Source organism: Anopheles merus, chromosome 2R, assembly GCF_017562075.2.
Source record: "Anopheles merus strain MAF chromosome 2R, AmerM5.1, whole genome shotgun sequence".
Taxonomy (NCBI): Eukaryota; Metazoa; Arthropoda; class Insecta; order Diptera; family Culicidae; genus Anopheles; species Anopheles merus.
Window position 1 is genome coordinate 1,594,213 of NC_054082.1, and position 19,941 is coordinate 1,614,153.

A 19,941-nucleotide genomic window follows, 5' to 3' on the forward strand; every position below is an offset into this window, starting at 1 on the left:
AGGCTCGCGCAACACAGCTTTCGTATTACAGTTTAACAAGGAACCGGCCAGTAGTGCGACCACGTATGTAATTGAGTGTTTCCTGTTTTCTCAATACAATATCTTGGCATAATGGCTTTCAACAATGAACGTGCACGATCAACTCAACAGTTGTTTAAAAAAACAGCGAAAACAAAACCTATCATAACGTTAGCAAAATTTGCACAAATACCGTAAAGCGGTGGTGGTGTGCTGGTTTCGTAGCTGTGAAGCGCTACATACAAGCGAGAACAGATCTCAGACGGTGAAGCGAGACCCAGCTGGCTGGCCGGTCGCTAATTTCGATGCCCGCCCCGGTCCCTCAATAATATCTATTGCTTACAATATCGATATTCCATTAGTAAATTCCTGAATATAACTTCGCTAGGTCGCTCGCAAATCAAACCCACTCTAAGCACAATAAACGCACAACAGCATCTCTCACATTCCCAACGGCGCTAATTCTACACAGCCTACTGACAATCCTTCACCGTAGTCTGTACGCTTATGGAATGTTCCCTGTCGCCTCCACTCTCTGCAAATAGTACATCACAGCGCATTCAAAGTGTTGCAACACGCGTTCATATCATATCGGCCAACTCAAAGCAGGCTGCTCTGCGCTATCTGTGTATGCTTATCTCGCTATATTTTTCGTAGAAAAATGTAAAGCCTAGCGAATTTTTGCAAAAGCAACGCGTAAAAACTAAAATACGATGCATCCTTCCTTCTCTCTGCGTATCGCACATCACACCGAACCCTTTGCCCGACCCGTTTCACATGTCACCGTGCCGCCCTACCGTCCTATCGATTCTTCCTGCCGTTCTCTCCAAGAATGTGGATTGCACATTGTAAGATGTGGATTGCAATAAACAATCCCATGCTCGATTGCATATAAGACGTGAAAACTCGCTTTGATTATACTTTGATTTGATCAATTTAAGCTAGACTACATATCCGGAACTAGTTGCTTTTCTGATTATGAAAGAAATGGCGTACATTTAAATTACTTTCGTTTCGATTAGCTACCTTGCTGTTGTATGCTTACGTCCGATCCGATCCGATCCGATCCGAACGATCGAGGCGTTGCACTGTGATCGCACCTTCCCCAGCTAGCAACAATCGTCCGGTCTTACATTAACGAGCACATCTTTTTCAAATCATTATCACTGTCATCGATGTCGAGCAGGCCTTCGCTTGGCAGTTGCCTTCCATCTACCTTTGGTAGGTACGGCCCGTACTCGAGATCGCGCCGCTCGTAAAACAGCAGGTAGGCCGTGCTAGGATCGATCTTTGGCCTCGTTGGTATCTCCCGACAGGAGCTATCATTGTAGCAGTACCACGACCCGTTCGGATTGGCCGCATACGAGATGTAATGTCCCCCGTTAAGCATTCCAGAGTGACACTAAAGCAAAGTGATGGAAGAAGACAAATCAATACTCTATCCACTCCACTCCGCCCAACGGAGCAAACAATCCGCGAAAAGTACTGCACACACTTACCACAGCGGCATACAGCTGATACTTCAACTCGAACGGATCACACTCCGGCTTCAGGTGGTGTTTGTGGAAATCTGTAAACTCTCCGTCGATGACCGGAGTCTTCGTCAGACTCGTCGACACTAACCGCTGTCGTCGCGTGGAATCGCTGCTCCGAACCGAGCTGGCCGACTTTATTCGAACAGTGGACGTCGATGCTGCCGGACTATCGCTATCGCCGGCGTAAGAACTGCTGCCTCCGCCGGCCATCAAGTCGCTCTCGTGCAGGTGACGCGCACTAGCCACATGATTGGAACCGGCAATGGCCGGTATTATAATACTGCTCCTCTGTTCCTCATCCGCCGACTGATCCGATTGCCGATTATTGTTATTGCCACAATCGTCGCTATCGCCACCGTCGCTGCTCCCCTTGACGCCATTGATCCGCAGCGAGGACAGCGAAATCTCATCACTCGCCTCGTCGATCATGGACATTTCGCGATCAAACTCAACAAACTCTTCGTGACAGTCGCGATTGCGTCCATCGCCACGCGGACCGGACGCTACGCCTTCGAGCAGGTCACGATGCCGAAGAATCGTTTCCTGCGGCACCGACGCAAGGTATGGCGTTGGGTCGAAATCTTCGTACGGGAAATTGACTACCTTTTGCGACTTTACCCACTTGCCGTTGACGTAGTTGAAGCGCTTCAGGTGCACAATCTGCAGGATAATGATGGAGGAGTCAGGAGAGTGGTTTTTGTCATGACATCACACAAACAATCGCCTTAAGCAAGCGGTTTCTTACCAATATGGGAGGCAGTTTCCAGATCTGCAGCTTTTTGGTGGCCGGCTTCTTTTGCTTGCAATGCGAACAGTGGTACCATTGTTCCAGCTTCTCCTCTGAGGTGAACGCGCGCAGGCAGTGATCCAGATCCACCGGTTCCGTCTGCTGTTTGCGGCATACGGCCACCGATTCGTGTACGGTCCATAACTAGAGCACACGTTTATTGAGATGTGTGAAAAGAAGAATCGTTAGCATTGTTGCTACACCTTCCAGTTGTAACTAGCCACACCCCGCCTGGCCACCACTTACCCGTTCGCGTGTACTTTGGTAACGTAGATGGAGCGCAGTTGGATCCCAGTCTATGGCAATTTGGATGGATCGAGCATTGATCGAGCTCTGCAATGACGAGATCGGCGAGGAAGACGTCCCCGGTAACGAGCCCATCGATGCTGGCTGTTGCTGCTGATGGTGGTTGGTAGTTCCGTCCAAAGAAGAGCTGCCTGACGAGTTCGCTGCATAAAACTTTCGTCGAAGCGTCGGAGTTTGTTCACGGGAGGATAAATTTGGTGTGGAGCTATTGCCTGTGTCAATGGAAGAAAACAGTGCGGCGTTAAATTGTTGTATGACCCCTTTGGTTTGGCACGGAAGATCGTATCCACTTACTTGCTGACCCGGGCGCCGAACAAATCAACCCTTGCAGCAGCGGTTCATCATTACACGGAATCTCACAACCACGGCAAAAACGTGACCACGGGCAGAGGGCACACATACGGCCACCGCTTCCGACCGCTCGCAACGTGAACGGAAAATCGTACCCTAGACTATCATCACTGTCGGCGTTGCCGGCGAGAGGCGAAAAGGAAAGAACAAAAGATAAGACAAATAGATCGTTATTATTTATCACCCATCTTGGGACCTGTGCCCCCGCCTGTACGCGGAGGCTTAATCGCTCGAAAGCACGTGAAATCAATGACTCACCAGTCCGTTGCGTGGTTCGATTGGTCGGGCGGCGTTGGAGGCAGTGGGCTGAGTAAACGGGCCACCTGCAACCAGACCGAGCAGTACAGTTCTTTGTTGGTGACACCGTCATAGCAAGGAATCAGCAGCGGCACGCCGAACAGGCCGGGTTTGGATTTGTGATGCGACAGGAAGTACGTATCCTGCCGGCTGAGCTTGCGGTGCACCGCGATCAGATAGTTGGTCTTGCGCTGTCCGGCCAGTCCGCCTGCCGTACCACCGCCGAGCGGGTGCGGTCGCTTACTAATTGCACTTAGACTTATCGCATCGCCATGCTGTTGTTGGTCACCGTAAGGGGGCATGTCCTCTCCCATGTAAACGTTATCGCAATCGTTGCAATCGTACGGATGGTGTAGGTGGTGCGCGTTCGGAGAATCATACCCTCCTGCACTGCTCCCGTTGCTCCAGCCGTTATCGGCATTGTTCAACAAATTGGTGGTCGATATCGTCTTCGATCGGTTCGGATCTTTCGATGGCTGCTGGGTGGCGGACGCGTGCTGATGATTCCCGATAGCGCTGTTCGCGTTCCCATACCCATTGGTACCGTACCCGGTGAGTTCGTTGTACTGACCGGCCCCGTAAATGAACGTGCTGTCCGGACTGGTGCTGATTTCCGGAATGTGCTGTAAAACATGGGATTTATCATCACATACACACGCACATACACACACGAACAGAGGCTACACAACACACATCACTCTTTCTCTGTCGCTAGCAGCAATGCCACCTACTCTTCTAGCTACGCTAACAATTGCCAACTAATAACGCACACATTACATTACAGGTGAAAACTAGCGCTGCTTTCGTTTGGTTTAATCATTACAATAATAATAATAAACAGAATAAATGCCCCCTGAAATGTATTTTCGCGTGAGGATGGTTTAATACCAGTTATGCTACTAGGGTTAATTGTTTGATGTCTACGACAGTAATTGGTAAACTGCTGGAACAATCATACCAAAAGCTATAATTATCTTTACTACACAACTTCAATTACCAACTTATTGCAGAAATATTAAACTCCTCGTACGAGTCAAAGAAGCAAAACCAATGTGTCATATATTTACAATTTTTGTTTTTTTTTCCATTTACTTACAGGTCCAAATATACTCCAAGACTAAATAAATACAACATCTTCCAGTCGCAATAAGCAATTGGAGCTGTTAGTTTTGTTATCCATTTAACGGCTACCTTTTTTGTTTAGCTAGATCGTATGAGTGTTTGGGTGCTTTTTTAAATTTGCTTGCATATTTACAATGATTAAGGAGCGTGGAGCCAGAAAAAATACGTGTATAACAAATGAAAAAGAACAATTTAAATGAAATTTATATCGTCACCTTCTGGAAATTCATTCACCGGGCCTGCCGAATTCATCTTTAGCAAGTATTCTTGTTTAGTTTTTGTTTTTTTCAATTGAGTTACATACCATCAGGGTATCGCGGGAGTACCTTTCAACTCAACTGAAACTTTTTTTTTTGAAAGTAAAGAACTGCTCTTCGCTAGCTAAGTACGTAACGTATACGATAACACAAAATATTGAGTAAAGAAAAAAACTTATATACACAACCATACCTTGAAGCACAACATATTCGGGGGCATGCAGAGTGTGTTGCCAAAGCACCGGCTTACCTTCGACGTGGCCGAGGTCCTACGGTTAGCCATCGTCGTTCCGCTGCCGCCACCGGCACCTCCTCCTCCTCCTCCTCCTCCTCCCCCGCCTTCGCCACCATTGTAGAGAATGCCATTCGTTAGCGGTGTGGCTCCACCATCGTCGCCGGTACGACCTGTGGAGGAGCCGCCCGGCTTGCGCCCAGTTATGGCCGCCGTATCGTCTGCCGTGGCCGTCGAGGAGGAGGAGGACGCGGACGACGATGTGGACGAGATCGTCGTGTTGATTGAGCTGGTCGTGAGCTGGTGCGGGTCTAATGATGGTAGTAGAAGAGCTGGATTGCAGTACGGTACAGATTTTCGGAACGAGTTTGTGTGAAGAAGGAAGGAAGTTGGTGATGGTGGTGGTGGTTATGATGCACGAATTGATGAGAACCACGGGCACAAATGATGACAATGATGTGTGTTGGGACGGATTCAGTTCAGCAAGAAAGATGAAAAGTGAGAAAAACACACATATATGAAGGAAGCAAACAGTGGGTTTGGTTATGAGAAATGTGCATGCCACATGAATGAGATGCGTATAAAGAAGGATTGTTATAAAAATGAACGCAGGAGAGAACAGGAAAATGAATCAGAAAATAGGTTTTAAAAAACATGCGAAACAAAAAACGAAAAAGAAAAACAACACAATTAAAATCAGCATTGAGAGCATCTTAGATCATATCGCTATGACCCGAAACGCACAAAAACAAACAATCGCTTTTCCCATCCATTCCTTCATAAAGCCCCGAGAACACAGTACAAACAAATATGAAACAATAATGACACGTACAAACAGCAGCGAATAGATCCACTAGATGCGTATGATTCAAAGTCCAATTGTTTCATATAACCCGTGGCCTAACATACCAACAAGTGCCGTGAACGTACCTTGATTCCGCTGTATGTCCTTCAGCCCTTTCTCGATATTTATGCCAAGCTCGGAGCCGGCACGGGATCGGAGCACACTGTCGACCTTTGGCAGCTCGTACGCATACAGCTCACACGCGGTACTCGGCTTAATGCGATGCTCGTTTGGTAGTACGAGCCGTATTTGGGAATTCGACAACTCACAGATCAGCATCTGATCCGGTTCGAGCCCGCACAGCTCGCTCAGATGTTTCTTCAGATCCCAGTATTTCATTTCCGAGTTCAATCGCACACCATACTTGACCGGTACGGAACCATCCAGCAGCATCACTGTAGCATAATGAAACGAAATATTAAATCAATAATGCTGCTGATCACTAGATCACGAATTTTTACTCACCGAGAACCTCACAGTAGGTGTAGTTTTCCACCGGCAGCGGTAGGCTCAGCAAGCTGAACGGATCGAAACGCACCGAATCACGTCCACAGCCCTGGCATGTTACCTTCGACTTTAACTGCCCGTAAAACAAATCCACGATGATGCTCTGGTTGCGAGCATGATGCTGACTCCAGGCTTCCGTTGCCACGATAACGTCCGATCGGCCGTCCGAGTCTTTCAGCTCCGTGTACGGTTTCTCCATCACCCGGTTCAAGTCCTCGTGCAGCGAGTCTAGCAACCAATCGAGCAGCTCCTGCGAATCGTGCTGCCCTCCGCCGGAAAACTGAGGCGCATGCTTCGTGACGCAAAAGCGCAACTTCAGCGGAGCGATAGAGCGGGTCGAGGCCGTCCAAACGTCGCGCAACAGTTCAGCGTACCGCAGCACCAGCTGCCCTTTCGTGCCCATCTTGTTCGACGTGTTCAGCTCGTACAGGTGCTTCTTCTGTATGAAGTACTGCGTCAGGGGCTGCGTATTGAACAGGACCTGCAGCGCCGCATTCATGAAGCATGTATTGCCCAGGTTGTGCAGTCCCGTTGCGCCCGGCGGATGCTGCGACTGGATCGAGGCAACAGTCCCGCGCCGATCCATGCTAGTGCTGCCCGAGCCCTGCGAAAGGGCCAACGATCCGAGCTCTTCCGGCCAGGTCAGGTCCTTGTTACGGATCTCCAGCAGCACTTGATCGTTGTCGCCGATCGACAGTTCGTGCAGCGTCAAGTGATCTTCCTCCAGTAGGTACGGGAACTCGCTGATACCCGTCGGCGTCGGTACCAGGTGCCAGAGCCGAATGTCCTCCGGTTTTAGCTTCAATCTTTGGCATAGGAACTCGGCCACTTGCTTCACGGTAGCCAGCCGGCTGAACGCAGCCGTGTAAGCGAGATACTTCTTCGGTGGATGCAAAACCGGCGGTACCGAGGAAACCGTGGTCGGATAGCTTCCGGTCGTTAGTGCACCGTACCCACCGGACATGCTGGCCCACGCGCTGTTACCCCCCATTTGGCCGTGCTGTTGCTGGTGCGGTGGCGGTTGGCTCTGGTGGCGCAGTATTCTCAAATTCAGCGGATAAAGCTCCAGCTCGACGTCCCCCGCATTGCTGTGGGGCTGAATGACCTGTCTTGGCAAGGGCAGCGGCCCGCCATACCATTGAGCTAGCGCTTTCCAGAGCGAGTCCGGCACTAGCTCAAAGTCTCGGTGCTGCACCAGCGTAAGATCACGCTTCAAGCGACCCCCTTCGCCGGTCAGGGTCGGAATCTGCTTGTAAATGTTCGGCGCTATCAGACAACTGTTGTCGATCGTTCCGGGCGCGCTGCCTGCATGCCGACCGTACGAAATTCCGCTGCTTCCCGAGCCCAGACTAGATGAATCTCCCGTCCCCAGCAAATCGCCCATACTCTCGGTCGAATTGGACGTAAAGCTTTCATCACAGATCATTGCCTCATCCACCGCTCCTCCGTTGCTCGTTCCGCCGTTTGGCATCAGCGAAGGCACTCCGCCAGCGCCGGCAATGGCGCGATTGTTCGCATAGCTTGTGCCCGTTGTCTTGCAGTGCACACAGGACGAGCTGGGCGACGACAGGTGCGTGTACTGCGACCAATGCTGCCACCAGTCGGACGATATTAAATACCAAAACTGTCCCACCTTGTAGCCCCGACGGACCTCCCGCGACAACCAACCCCGAACGATGTCGCCTTCCAGATGGCGGCACTGGGGACGCAATCCCAGCACGATGTGGCACACTTCGAACAGCAGATCTAGAAACGGTTGCACCAGATTCGAGCTGCTCTCGATGCTCCATATCAGAAAGTCTTCCTGGGTGAACTTAAACTCGGGAACGTTTGATGCGCTGATGATATCGGTTTCGTTGCCATTGGCTTTACCTTCATCTGCCCGCGTTGCCCGCCGGTACAGCTCGGCGAGCACCCGTTCGTGGGTCAGATTCCGGTAAATGGCAGCGTTCGACTCCCGTGCCACCGATAGCAGTATGTCCACCATCTGCCTGATTTCCACAAAGCTCAACACACCGTCCCGATCGATGTCGAATACTTTAAAGCAAAACTTGCTACGCTCTACACTGGGCCCGCGGCAGGCGGCACTCACGCCACAGCACAGCTCCTTGAAATCGATGTGCCCGTCGTGGTTCTCGTCAAACGCCAGAAATACACCCCCGAGGGCGGCTCTCGGAACGGGAGGGCTGACCAGCGGGCCCAGCGATTCCAGATCCAGCTGCCCGGTGACAGCGGCTCCCTTCAGCAGCCAAAACACCTTCTCCAGGTCCCCAATGTCCTGCTCCTCCAGGTGCGTCACGCCGGCCAAGCTCTGGTAAAAGGTGGGCGTTTCCAGCTCCGAGCTGAGATTGACGCACGCATCCTGCAGCAACCATTTGGACAGGGCCGTTGCGCCGCGGTGCATCTGTATCCACGATTTGAACTGCTCGAACGAGACGCGATCGTTCTGGCCGAACAGTGACACCTGATATCGGCTCCATTGCAGCTGCTGCTGGTGATTGTTTCTATTCGCGACCGTTTGATTGTTATTGTTATTATTGCTACAGTTGGTGGTGCTGTTGTTGGGGCTGTTGGTGGCATTGCTTTGGTAGGTCGTTTCTATTTGTATGGCTTTTTGGAATTCCTGTTTCAGTATATGCGTGCCCGACTCGTTGCAGTACAGTGTCCACAGAAATCTAAAACAACATTTGCAAACAACATCATTAGCAAAATGTAACCAGTGTTCGATTTTGTCATAATGTTTGCTTATTATTCCATGTTGAATTTATACGACCTAAAACCTAAAACCTACATCTATCAGCAAATTTGTTCGTAAATGGCAACGAAAAGTAACTATCCACCGACCATTCCGACAAGAGGTCAACGGCCCTGACTTAGACAGCGTCGGTCGAAACCATACGCCACAACTCTGCAGGTATGGCCTTGCATTCTAATTGAATAATTGCCTACCCTTGTAACGTGGCTTCTTCGTTTAGCAGATTTCTGCAATTTCCCCCAAATGGTGTTCAATTAGCGTTTCCGGCAACGCGTCTTCCTTCAGCGCGTGTTTGTCCGAACCAGTATGCTTGCTAAACGACAGCACGGCAAAGCATAGATAGCAATACCGAAGCGGCTTCTAACCCACCTTGGACGCCAGAACGAACGGTGAAACAAGAATCGAACAGAGGAAGTGGGACTTTGATGCGGCCAATCGCTCGGAATCAAAACAAGCAAACCGCAGCAGTGCATCATTTGACGATAACAACAAAAAGGCCAACAGATAAAACGGAAATCCGCAAGTAACTGTGACAAGTAGTCGCTCCATCATCGTTCGTAAGCCTTCAGGGATAAAGGTTCTATCCCTCGGGGGTACTATCCCCTGCGTTTCGACCAATCGAACCGATCGCACCGTTGCGTATCTTTATCACCGATAACGAACGCAAACGCGCTGATATCGACCGACCTGTCGTTAAACAATGATGATACAAAGCGCGAAGCGATATCGCAACCGCTGTCGATAACAAGACAATATAAATAAACGTCTACAACAGCTTCGACTAAACGGCCCGTGCGAACGATGGGGAATAATGTATCGTAGAATCGTAGAAGTAAACATACACTCCTCAATAAAATAGCCACAGAGAACGGACGGACACGGTGGTGGAAGTGTCTAACGATAAGAAAGTTTCGACCTTGACTTCGACACCTCGTTTCGCTCTATCCACCTGCAGAGATACGCACACCACACACCACACATACACTTACTTAATTTTCTCATCCTGCGTTCCTTTCGTGAGGAGCACGAGGCCACACAGCAGCTCCTTGAAGGCGATACCTTTGGCCGTACCGCCGCAAGCCGTGTACAGCCAATCGGCCACCACCGAGGGAACGCCGTCGCCGAGCACATCCTGCGTGAAGGCACATTTGCTGAGCACGGATCCGGCGGTGCCAGCGGACCGTTTGAACGCATCCTTGATTCGTCGCAGCTCCGAGTCGGTCACTAAAAGAGAGAATGCAGTGAGGATTAGTTGAAATACAGTGGAGGAGAAATTCGTCCCTCTTTTATACCAAAAAAATATCGTGTCAAGGGAACTGCTTCACACTATTCTACGAGGCCTGTCAGACACAACACTTCACTCTCGATGGCTTTATATCTCGCACTCATTTATTAGCAAGCGGCCTCAGACACACCCAGCCACCATTGCCACCTAGAACAACGAACGAGCGGTTGCTGGTTGATATGGCTGCCTTTACAGCCCCAACACGTTCCAGCCTACTATGAGTAGTTTACTGCATGGTAGCACCTTCTGCTAAAAAAAACGACCACCAACCAAGAGGGTTTTAATCCGCTACACACACCCCACACTATTGCGATAGAACCCTTTGGGCCAGATAAAAACGATTAACCCTTCGAACGCCAAAGCAATTGAGTACAATTGAGTCGTCGAGTCGAGTAGTTGCTTGGAGATTTGCTATGAAAAAAAGACACTCTCGGGATTGTTTTCTAGACACCTCCCGCAGCCATTCCGTATACAATTGTTTCATCTTTTATAGAAAGACTTGAAATGGTGCATCAAGAGTTAACAACTGTTTCCGTTGTATAAAGGGTCCCGCTGGTGTGCTCCCCGCTGAAACGACTAACGGGCAAGTTGCACATACACACACACAAACACACATTCCTTATTCCGTTGAGCGCATTTCCGTTCACACGAAGGTATTTACAAGTGCAGGGAAAAAGCCCGGGCTTAGCTCACTGGTTCCACTCTATTACATTGGCCGCGTGCATGCACTTCCCTCCCCTCCCCTTGCCGAACGAACAGCATCCACCACCATGTGCGAAGCAGGCCATTCCTTTACTCCTCGTGTTTCAATGTCAACCAGTCTTTACATCCGATCGAGGAGGGAAAGAGAGAGAGAGAGAGAGAACGAGAGTGAGTGAGAGAGGGAAAGAGCACAAATCAACCGGAGTACCGGAATAATCAACAAATAGCAAACAGCCAGCGGTGTGCAATGTAGCTCTATGCAGTTTGTATGGCTACGATATTAGAGCGTTATAAGCATCTTCCTGTGCACCTGCTGGCGGGCTGGGGCATATACGGTTAGTCAGGTGCGGGGTAACATCGACCCAACAATCTATCGATAGCGAAAGAACTCCCCTGGCGCGTAATGCGTGTAATTTGTTGCACTCGAAAGCTGCAAATAGTTTTGCGCAATATTCGTTAAACCGTACGGAAAAAGGGTCGATGCAAACGCGTACGAATTATTGCAGTAGATTACATTAAGACGCTTGCCAAAAATTCCACAAACCATTTGCATTCCCTCACAACTTGTTAGTAATCGCTCGCGCCAAGCAGCAACACCACTTGCGCAAACGCCGGAACGCTTTTATTTATTTGTTACATTTTATACACACGCCAAAAATGGGTTTATATTATGTTTCCCGTACAAGCAACATGCCAACACACACACAACGACCAGCAAGCAAAAGCGCCACACGAAGCGACGTGCTAGTCATTAGCGACATCCGCAAATCGTTCCATGGCGGTGCCGAGAGACGGCCGCCCAGCGGTTCATTCACTTACTACTCTGTGTGGACCTGCTGTGGACCATGCTGTGGGGGCCTGTATCACATTTTGGTTACTCGTCAACCTAGCCAGCAGACAATAGAAGCGCGACCACAGATCTCCTCAGTTTTAGCCCTCGCGCAACAACGGAGTAAATATTTGGCTTTTGATTAAAGTCGAATTGTCACCATCTGATGAAATCTGCTAAACAAACACAGACACATCGACGGACGTATGATAATTTGTGTCGTTTCGCAGGCACGCCTGTGCGCACACCCGTATTGGCGGGCAAGAACGTGGTAGGTATTGGGTTTTTTTTTTGGAAAATCTGCCAAAAAAACCCCTTCATTCTGTGTCGAGGTTACAATCGTTCGGAAGAATTCAAACGAGCACACATTGAGCATGCTCAAACGGGCCCACATTCAATACGTAATTAAAGCAAACGAGAGGAAGCTCTTTTTTTCTAAATCTTATCTCCACTACTCCTCGGGCAAATCAATCTTCCATAGCGACAGTTTTCAAACCGAAGCGTGGTTTTGCCACCAGATGCGCGCGGCTCTTACGGCGGGTCATTACTACAACCCAAACACTCGTTCATGCCTCGATTCAATTTGTGTATAATGCTTTTTACCCTCCTCATTAGCCAATTTGAAGGTACTTGCGATGAATACAAAAACCAAAAAAAAAACAAATAAAATCCCCGGACACACACACACACAGCAGTGCGAAAGCCCAGAAAATTAGCAAAACATCATCATCTCAACGACCAACGGCAAGCAGCAGCGATAAAACGCTATCAGCAGGGACAACTGCTGCACCACGCAGCGAACACAAACGGACAAAGTAAACACAGTGTGGCCCGACGCGTTCTGCCGCCGTTGTGGCACATCATGGCTGGCGGCCCCACCCCTTCCCGAAAAAATTACACCCTTACGGCATGTCGATTGGCCATCGTCGTCTAATCAGCCGGCCGCCTGGTGTGATCTAATGACGAAAGCATTAGCTAATCGTTATTCATTCCACCCAAAATACGCATTTGGGGACAGCGGGGCAACGGGGCAAGTGGGTTGAGTGATTGATGCCGTTCCATCCGTTTTCTTCCCGCCTTGGAGGGAGCGGCCACAAAAAAGAGGGTCAACTTCCAGCACCGACCAGAAAAAGAAAGGCCAGCATTGAAGAATGTAAAAAGCACTAAAATAATTGTCATTCTAGTAAAAAAACACACACGACAGAAGATGCTTATTTTTTGCATCGAAAACGGCTCGCTACACTAAGTGACAGGCTGGCTTGTCTAATCTAATCTTTGCCGGACACAAGCGGCAAGGAATGTGTCGTACTCCTCCTCCCGTGGGGCGTTTGCGTAAAAGCGGCCGGTAGCGGTTTTGTTTGATTTAAATATTTTAAACAAATAAAGCGTTACTGCAGCATGTCCTGCGCCCGCCCGCCATCCCCTCCCTTCCTGCGCCACACCCAAGGAGCTGGGACAAAGAAAGGCGTCTGCTCACTAGATACAACGTACCGTATGTATGTTACATAGCGGTAAGCGGTAACGGGGGTAAAGGGCCGAGGGCCGACCGCCGGATCCAGCGAAAGCACCGCTCCATGACGTGTAGAAATTTCCACTACTCGACGGTGGCAGTTGTCGGGAGGGGTTTTTTTTTTGCAGCAACGCAGCAAGGAAACAAACAAATAGCGAAACGGAACTGCAGCATAACGTGAAAATCAATAAATTCCTTTGTCGAGTGTCGCGGTGGTGGTTGTTCTGCCGGTGTCTGTCGTGCCCGTAATTTGGACGTAATTCGTTCGCGGCAATTGCGGCAGGTTGCGAGCTGCGAACATCATAACAGCAGCAGCCGCAGCCTACTGCCCGAACTCGGTTACATACGACAGTTCTAGAACGACACAAGAGTAAGCAGGCGTAATAAATTCTGCGTCTTGCAGCGATGGACGGACGCAGCAAAGCACGGCAAAAAGTGGGCACATTACATTGCCAGCGTTACAGCTCTATCGCTGACGTGATGTTTGCTAATTAGCTTTCTCATTCGCGGCCCAGACGATGGCGAAGGGTGGCGTGCAGGTGGTGGTGGTGGTGGTCTCCCTTTGCCCGTCGTGTCGATGTGTGTGCATGTGGATTCATCGAGTGGCGGTCCCCCGATGCCGCCGGATGCACGGACTGGCTGCAGGTGTGCATCACGTTTTGACCCACTCGAGGGAAGGGGGCCACACGATGAAGCTGTTCCACCACCACTGCCAACTTACCTCGTTTGACGGCCTCCTCGTAGCTGATGCAGGAAGGTTTCGAATCCTTGGCTCCCATGATTGCTTTCTGGGTGAAAATTGCGTTGATCGGGAGATGCCTGAACCCTGAACCTCGCTGTCAGCCCCGCCTGTCTCGTTCGGCTCCTGCTTCGCTGCAGTAGCACTACGCAGTTATCCAGTGTTTCGCAGGCCTGCTAGCTCTTTCATGTCACTTTACATGGCTCACTTGTCGGGCTCCCGTCTCCCTACTGCACGGAGCAAGGCCTTCTCGCTTGCCTTCAGGATCGCAATACCTTTTTTTTTCTTTCGCTCTTCTATTGGACAAGCGCACGCCCACACAGTCGCAAATTTGATCCTTTTTATCACAAAACACAGCACACTACACCTTACACACATACACACAATCACACACACACGCGGCGGCGGCGGCTTGAGAACGGGTGGGAGGTGTGCCCCTATGTTTACTTGTTTACCACCGCGCCTATACTTTTCGCTTTCCCCGTTGTAACATGCTTTCGGACAACATGCGCTGAAGATAGCGGGTTAAACAGCAGCAGCAGCAGCAGCAGCAGCAATCAGCACAAGCAATTTTTTCATTGCGTCACACTTTCTTTAACTTGGACCACCTTCTGGGGTCGCACCAGCGTGTAATCAGCCTTTGCGGTTCACTCTTAGCCCTTTCTGCTGCTGCCCCCTTTCGCTTCCCTGCGACTCAACAGGAAAACCCCATCGCTCACAGATCGGCAGGCCGCGAAAAATTCACCCCGTCTGCGTGCGCGGCGATAGTGGTGGTAGTACAACGCAATTCGAGGCCCTTGTTTTGTACACTAGCTGCTGCTGACCGTCGTGGATACGTCGCACCACACAGAAATCAAACGCTGATTGCACATAAAAAAACACACATACACACACGCGCGAGGGAACATAAAAACACTGCAACTCGTCGTCTGCTGTGTGTGGCTAGTTAAACTACTTTGGCCACACGGTCGCAAAGCACACAATAGCGACGATTGATTTAGCTACGCGGTGATTAATCTAAAACACCTGACACCGTTCCCTTCTAAACCATATTCCAGCGGGACACACACTAGCGAATTCCTCCGTTTTCCGCAATGGAATTGTTTAAAGGTCTCTTCTTGGAATCTATTCGCTCCAAACGTCAAACCGCTCGGTACAGTGGGCTTATGCGAATGGTTCAAGGGGACAAAATTGCTCATTTTTATTTTATACACTCTTATTGCTTTGTTTATTTTACTGATTTTCCGTTTCTTTTCACTTGCGACTGAAGTGAAAAATATATCCAAATCGGATATCTGCACTTTATCTTGTTTTTATACGCTTATTCTTTACTTTTTGTTGTGACCAAACGGGCCCCTCACTACACACTGAGCCACTGGTGCGTTGACAGCCTGCGGTTGATTGAGCAACTTCCACCTGTTATCTGTCAAAATGCTCCAGTTGCTCACTTTGTTTCAATTGCAGATTTTCCGATGCTCAGCAGATAACCAACCCATGTTATAATCTCCCAAAAAAAAAGTTCTACAATTAGTGCTGCAATCGTGACAATATTTGGTGTAAAAACATCGACTCTCCGTTTCCCGATGACCAAAACGCAGCACTTCGTGCCAATCGGGAGCGCTTTGACGTGCCAGTTTGACGTTTGCTGCGTGCGTGATTGAAACAAAAAGCGACGTTCAAGTCCATTTTCCCATTTTCCCGTTTTCGTTTTACGTTGTTACGCTAGACAGTAGAAAAAAACCCCCACAGAACGGTGTGGCAAAAGGAAAGTTTTTTTTAAAATAATTTCATCTTTCGTCGGCTTTACACCAACTCCGGAACGGTGCGCGTAGGCTCGCCAAGCCTGTCGAAACTTTGCCAGCACCCGTGTGTTGGTGTGTTATCCTCTGCCGCGTTGTTCGCTTGCTATTAGCAAGTTTTCATCGTCATCGGACTCATCATATCGCATACGCGAATCGAAGCAAGGAGCATCACCACCACCGTGTTACCTTCAGCCACCTTCAGATCCGTTCTCGCCTTTCGCCTTGACTCGATTGCTCCGTGCTTCGAGCCAGTTCTTCAACCGCGGCGACCGCGAACCCAGCTGCATGCGAATTGATTCTAGAGCTCGTGTGAAAGTGTCGGATTTGGAAATCGTGCACTGCCGGGTGTGAAGTGTACGCTTTGTGAGGACCTCGCCGCGAACGGAGTGTTTTTTTTCTCTCTCCCGTCTGCAACTCGCCCTGACAGATCACAAAGCAACCGTGTAGTGTCGACGACCCGGACTCCCCACAGCAGCAGCAGCAGTTTCAGTGCCCAAAGTCCAACGAAGCAACAGCAGCAGCAGAGATGGCGAAAACGTACGACTATCTGTTCAAACTTTTACTGATCGGCGATTCCGGCGTTGGCAAAACCTGCATACTGTTCCGCTTTTCGGAGGATGCCTTCAATACCACATTCATCAGTACAATCGGTGAGTAATAAACACGATGATGGCGACCTTGTGCGGAGCGCCCTCGACACGGGCAGCAAGCAGGCGAGATTTAATAAGGCGACTACACACATAAAGAAACTGGTCTTACAATGAGTAATACCATGACGACGACGACGACGACACCTGTCGTCGTGACAAGGCGATGAAGCCTCCTTGCTGCGCCTCGCACACCAAACCCACCCACCCACTCACTCACTTCCTTCTCCGACGATCTGGAGCACAAGCTAAATGGAAGCTAAATGGAAAGTACAAGCAAAGGCCGCTGGACCCCGGCGGAGATCCATCATAGCCCCGGTTCGCTTCCTCCTCTCTAGTGGGCGAGGCCTTTCCGGTCAAACGGATATGCTTTTATTTTCAGCTGGTGCGTTGATGTGTGTATGTGTGCGTGCGTTGATAGATCGCTTGTAAGGAGGAGAATTCCAAAGCTATACGGGCTCAGACAGACCCCAATCATCATCTATTCCACAGAAAGTCCGATAAGAAGTTTTGTTTGTTTTTCTTTTTTTCTGCTGTTCGTCTATTCGGCGTTGTACATTTTGCACCACATGCTCTTCTGCCAGCACCAGAACGAACACTGTAGAATGAACTGCTCAGCTAATTTAGATAAGCACGCGACTGGTTGCGCCTGTGTGCTTATCTAATATCGATTCCTGCTGATACTAACCCAGTTCTGCGATCAGCAGCGGTCCGTCATCGTTCGTGGCCCATTGGCGGGAGCTGTGTATTTGTATTTACTAATAATTTCTGTTCGCACTATTCGAACCGATGTGATACGGAGCAGCAGAGAGGTTATCAAAACGTGTCCACAATTGTTGCCGCAACTGTAATTGATAAAGGCAGGCGAAACATGGATTTGCTGATGCAGGCAACGGCATAGCTGCCAGAAAACAATGAAACTGTTTTTCCAACGAGATACAACAGCCCCCCCCAAAAGAGAGCGTTATTTATACAGCTCAAATAAAACACACGAGTACCTCCTCTTCACCCCTGCACACGCCCATCCATTTTCTGCCAGGGTGCAGCTTTCGTCTTAATTCATTCCGATCCGTCGCAGTCGATTGGTTCAGATACATTTGGAATTACCGCAACCGCGCAACCGGTTGCGCGGCGGCGGATCAGATACGGAAACGTAAAATATGGCAAATTGTATGTATGATGCCCTGTCTAGCTATGGCGACCAGCTAGAAATGCTTGCCTTTTTTTTGCAGCACACGCTCAGTCAGGGATGCGCGACAGAATTGGAGGAAGAAAATGCAAATAGAATGACAATAAGATAAAAATATCTTTGCATGAGCATACTGCTGCGCCACACAGACAACATGTTCTGTGCTCTGGTCGGGTCCCTCTAAACGTCCCGGTACCCTTCCTGCTTCACCACCCTTGCATACTGCTGTGTACTGACGGACACAACGACAAACGCCGGTCGAAGGTTTGGCAAGCAAGTGCCTGCTGTCTGCTGCCTATTCTCATCGTTGGTCTAGTGGTTAATCGAGTTAACACGTGAAATCATCTCCATAGTAACCATGTGTTGTGTGGAGCGCTGGTAATCGTCGAACCAAAGTTTGACCGTCTTAATTTAATCGTTTTCAAAACAAATCGTACATATTCTGCTTCACCTTCATTCGAAGGAATGTATGCCAATGCTATGATACATGTTCAACTAAGATTGAAGGTGATTCTTGTTTATGTTACCCAAATGCATGGTGCATCAGGATCAAGAACAGCCGCTGGATTGGAATGTAGATCATGCACCGAGTAAAAATAATATTAATATTTGCTATTCTATTTTTTTTTATCTTGCAGGTATCGATTTCAAAATCCGAACAATCGATCTCGACGGGAAAAAGATAAAACTGCAAATATGGTAACTTTACCCAATTCCCTTTACCAACGAACCTACTCCCGTGACTTCATGGCATGGAATCGTCTTTCCTTTGCAGGGACACAGCGGGACAGGAACGATTCCGTACAATCACGACCGCCTATTACCGGGGAGCCATGGGCATCATGCTGGTATACGACATCACACAGGAGAAATCGTTCGAGAACATTAAAAACTGGATTAGAAACATCGAAGAAAATGCGGCAGCCGACGTGGAAAAGATGCTGCTCGGCAATAAGTGTGAGCTTAATGAAAAAAGACAGGTATGAGCGAACACGGAGATGGGAAAATGGGGTTCGGCAAGGAAAAGCACCGAAATTAAAACACTACTCTCCCTTGCTCTGTCCTTCAGGTTACCCGAGTCCGTGGTGAACAGCTAGCTGTAGAGTATGGTATTAAATTTATGGAAACATCTGCGAAGGCAAGCATCAACGTGGACGATGCGTTTTTCACTCTTGCCCGGGATATTAAGTGTAAAATGGAAAAGCGAATGGTAAGATGCGATCGATTTGAAACTTTCCTTTGTTTCGAGCCTTTTATGAGTCGCGTTTCATGCGTTCTTTGTTCTCTTTGCAGGAAGCAAACAATCCACCGAAAGGTGGCCATCAGCTTAAGCCGCAGGTCGAACCACGGAAGGCACCGAGTTGGTTATCGAAGTGCAATCTGTTTTGACCTTGCAATAGTCCTATTAATAATTATTACTTTTTTATATAACACACTAAATAATAATTATCACTATTATTATTTAAAATGTATGTAAACGGCTGGTGTCGAGGGACAACGGATTCGCAAATGCAACATTCATCACTACACATTCACATTCTCACACATACAAACACACACACACACCGAAATGGGGTGGAAGGGAGAAAGATTTCTCCTCTTCACTTGATTTTGCCCGAAACGTAAAAGCGCAAAACAAACGAAGCGTTTTCACGCGGACGTTAGCTCATGGAGTTTGTAAAATGGATTCGTCATACATATTCTCAGATCGAACCGATTCAAGGGTGGTGATTTCTGAAAAAAGGCATTCTTACACTTTAAGAATGCACACACACACACACACACTGCGTAAGTTAGGATGTATTTTACGACACAAATTCATTCGAACGAAAGGAAAACAAAAGCAATTGAAAGGAAATCGCTTCGAAACGAATGTTAGGCTTTTCTGTTCTGTTTTAGAGTAACGATGGTTTCGGAAGAGCATGGAATTCTAGAACTCAACATTCAATATTCTTCGACAATGTGGCTGTAGCTGTTTTTTGGAAGGGAAACATGTAAAGCAAAGCGCATCGCTCTAGAAAATAGAGATGTCATCATTAAACCCCCATTACCATCATGTGTGTATTTTTGTGCAAACCCACAAAACACAACGGTGAGAACAACACTTCAGCAGCAGAGTAGCGGAATTGTGGGTAGGGGATGTTTTCCTTTACCATTCCTTGCGCGTCCATAAGGATTACGGTCCTTTTCTATAGCTTCAACACAGACTCCTTGGTAAAATCAGTTG

The 19,941-nt window shown here is 48.8% G+C and overlaps 2 protein-coding genes across 5 annotated transcripts; one reads left to right on the forward strand and one right to left on the reverse strand.

The window, feature by feature from the left end:
- Positions 1-644: 644 nt before the first annotated feature.
- LOC121588124 (ubiquitin carboxyl-terminal hydrolase 32) lies at positions 645-15,389 on the reverse strand. 3 transcript variants are annotated; one of them, XM_041905753.1, is made up of 11 exons: positions 14,059-15,389; positions 10,001-10,235; positions 6,215-8,931; positions 5,836-6,144; positions 4,867-5,216; positions 3,256-3,917; positions 2,941-3,107; positions 2,587-2,858; positions 2,299-2,484; positions 1,518-2,213; positions 645-1,420 (listed from the first exon to the last, which is right to left on the reverse strand). In XM_041905753.1, the coding sequence occupies exons 1-11, from the start codon at positions 14,114-14,116 to the stop codon at positions 1,148-1,150; spliced, it is 5,925 nt and encodes a 1,974-aa protein (XP_041761687.1). In that variant the 5' UTR covers positions 14,117-15,389; the 3' UTR covers positions 645-1,147. The 3 variants fall into 3 exon arrangements, with proteins under 3 accessions (XP_041761687.1, XP_041761688.1, XP_041761686.1); XM_041905754.1 differs by having other exon boundaries at positions 4,924-5,237; XM_041905752.1 differs by having other exon boundaries at positions 4,867-5,237.
- A 231-nt stretch (positions 15,390-15,620) lies between these two features.
- Positions 15,621-19,761, forward strand: LOC121588140 (ras-related protein Rab-8A). Of its 2 annotated transcripts, XR_006004159.1 has the most exons (6): positions 15,621-16,528; positions 18,353-18,413; positions 18,490-18,694; positions 18,784-18,924; positions 19,008-19,502; positions 19,614-19,761. XR_006004159.1 is itself a non-coding variant. In XM_041905780.1 (5 exons), exons 1-5 carry the CDS (start codon positions 16,405-16,407, stop codon positions 19,101-19,103), a joined length of 627 nt encoding a protein of 208 aa, XP_041761714.1. In that variant the 5' UTR covers positions 15,621-16,404; the 3' UTR covers positions 19,104-19,761. The 2 variants fall into 2 exon arrangements, 1 of the variants encoding a protein (XP_041761714.1); XM_041905780.1 differs by having other exon boundaries at positions 19,008-19,761.
- Positions 19,762-19,941: the final 180 nt, after the last annotated feature.

Bases quoted from the DNA above. Each gene is read 5' to 3' on its own strand.
- LOC121588124 (XM_041905752.1), bottom strand. From the start codon at position 14,116: ATGGGAGCCAAGGATTCGAAACCTTCCTGCATCAGCTACGAGGAGGCC. The intron at 6,145-6,214 runs GTGAGTAAAAAT...ATTATGCTACAG, and splicing joins CACCTACTGTGAGGTTCTCG to TGATGCTGCTGGATGGTTCC. The intron at 2,859-2,940 runs GTAAGTGGATAC...CCATTGACACAG, and splicing joins TTCGGCGCCCGGGTCAGCAA to GCAATAGCTCCACACCAAAT.
- LOC121588140 (XM_041905780.1), top strand. From the start codon at position 16,405: ATGGCGAAAACGTACGACTATCTGTTCAAACTTTTACTGATCGGCGAT. The intron at 18,414-18,489 runs GTAACTTTACCC...TTTCCTTTGCAG, and splicing joins AAGATAAAACTGCAAATATG to GGACACAGCGGGACAGGAAC. The intron at 18,925-19,007 runs GTAAGATGCGAT...TTCTCTTTGCAG, and splicing joins GTAAAATGGAAAAGCGAATG to GAAGCAAACAATCCACCGAA.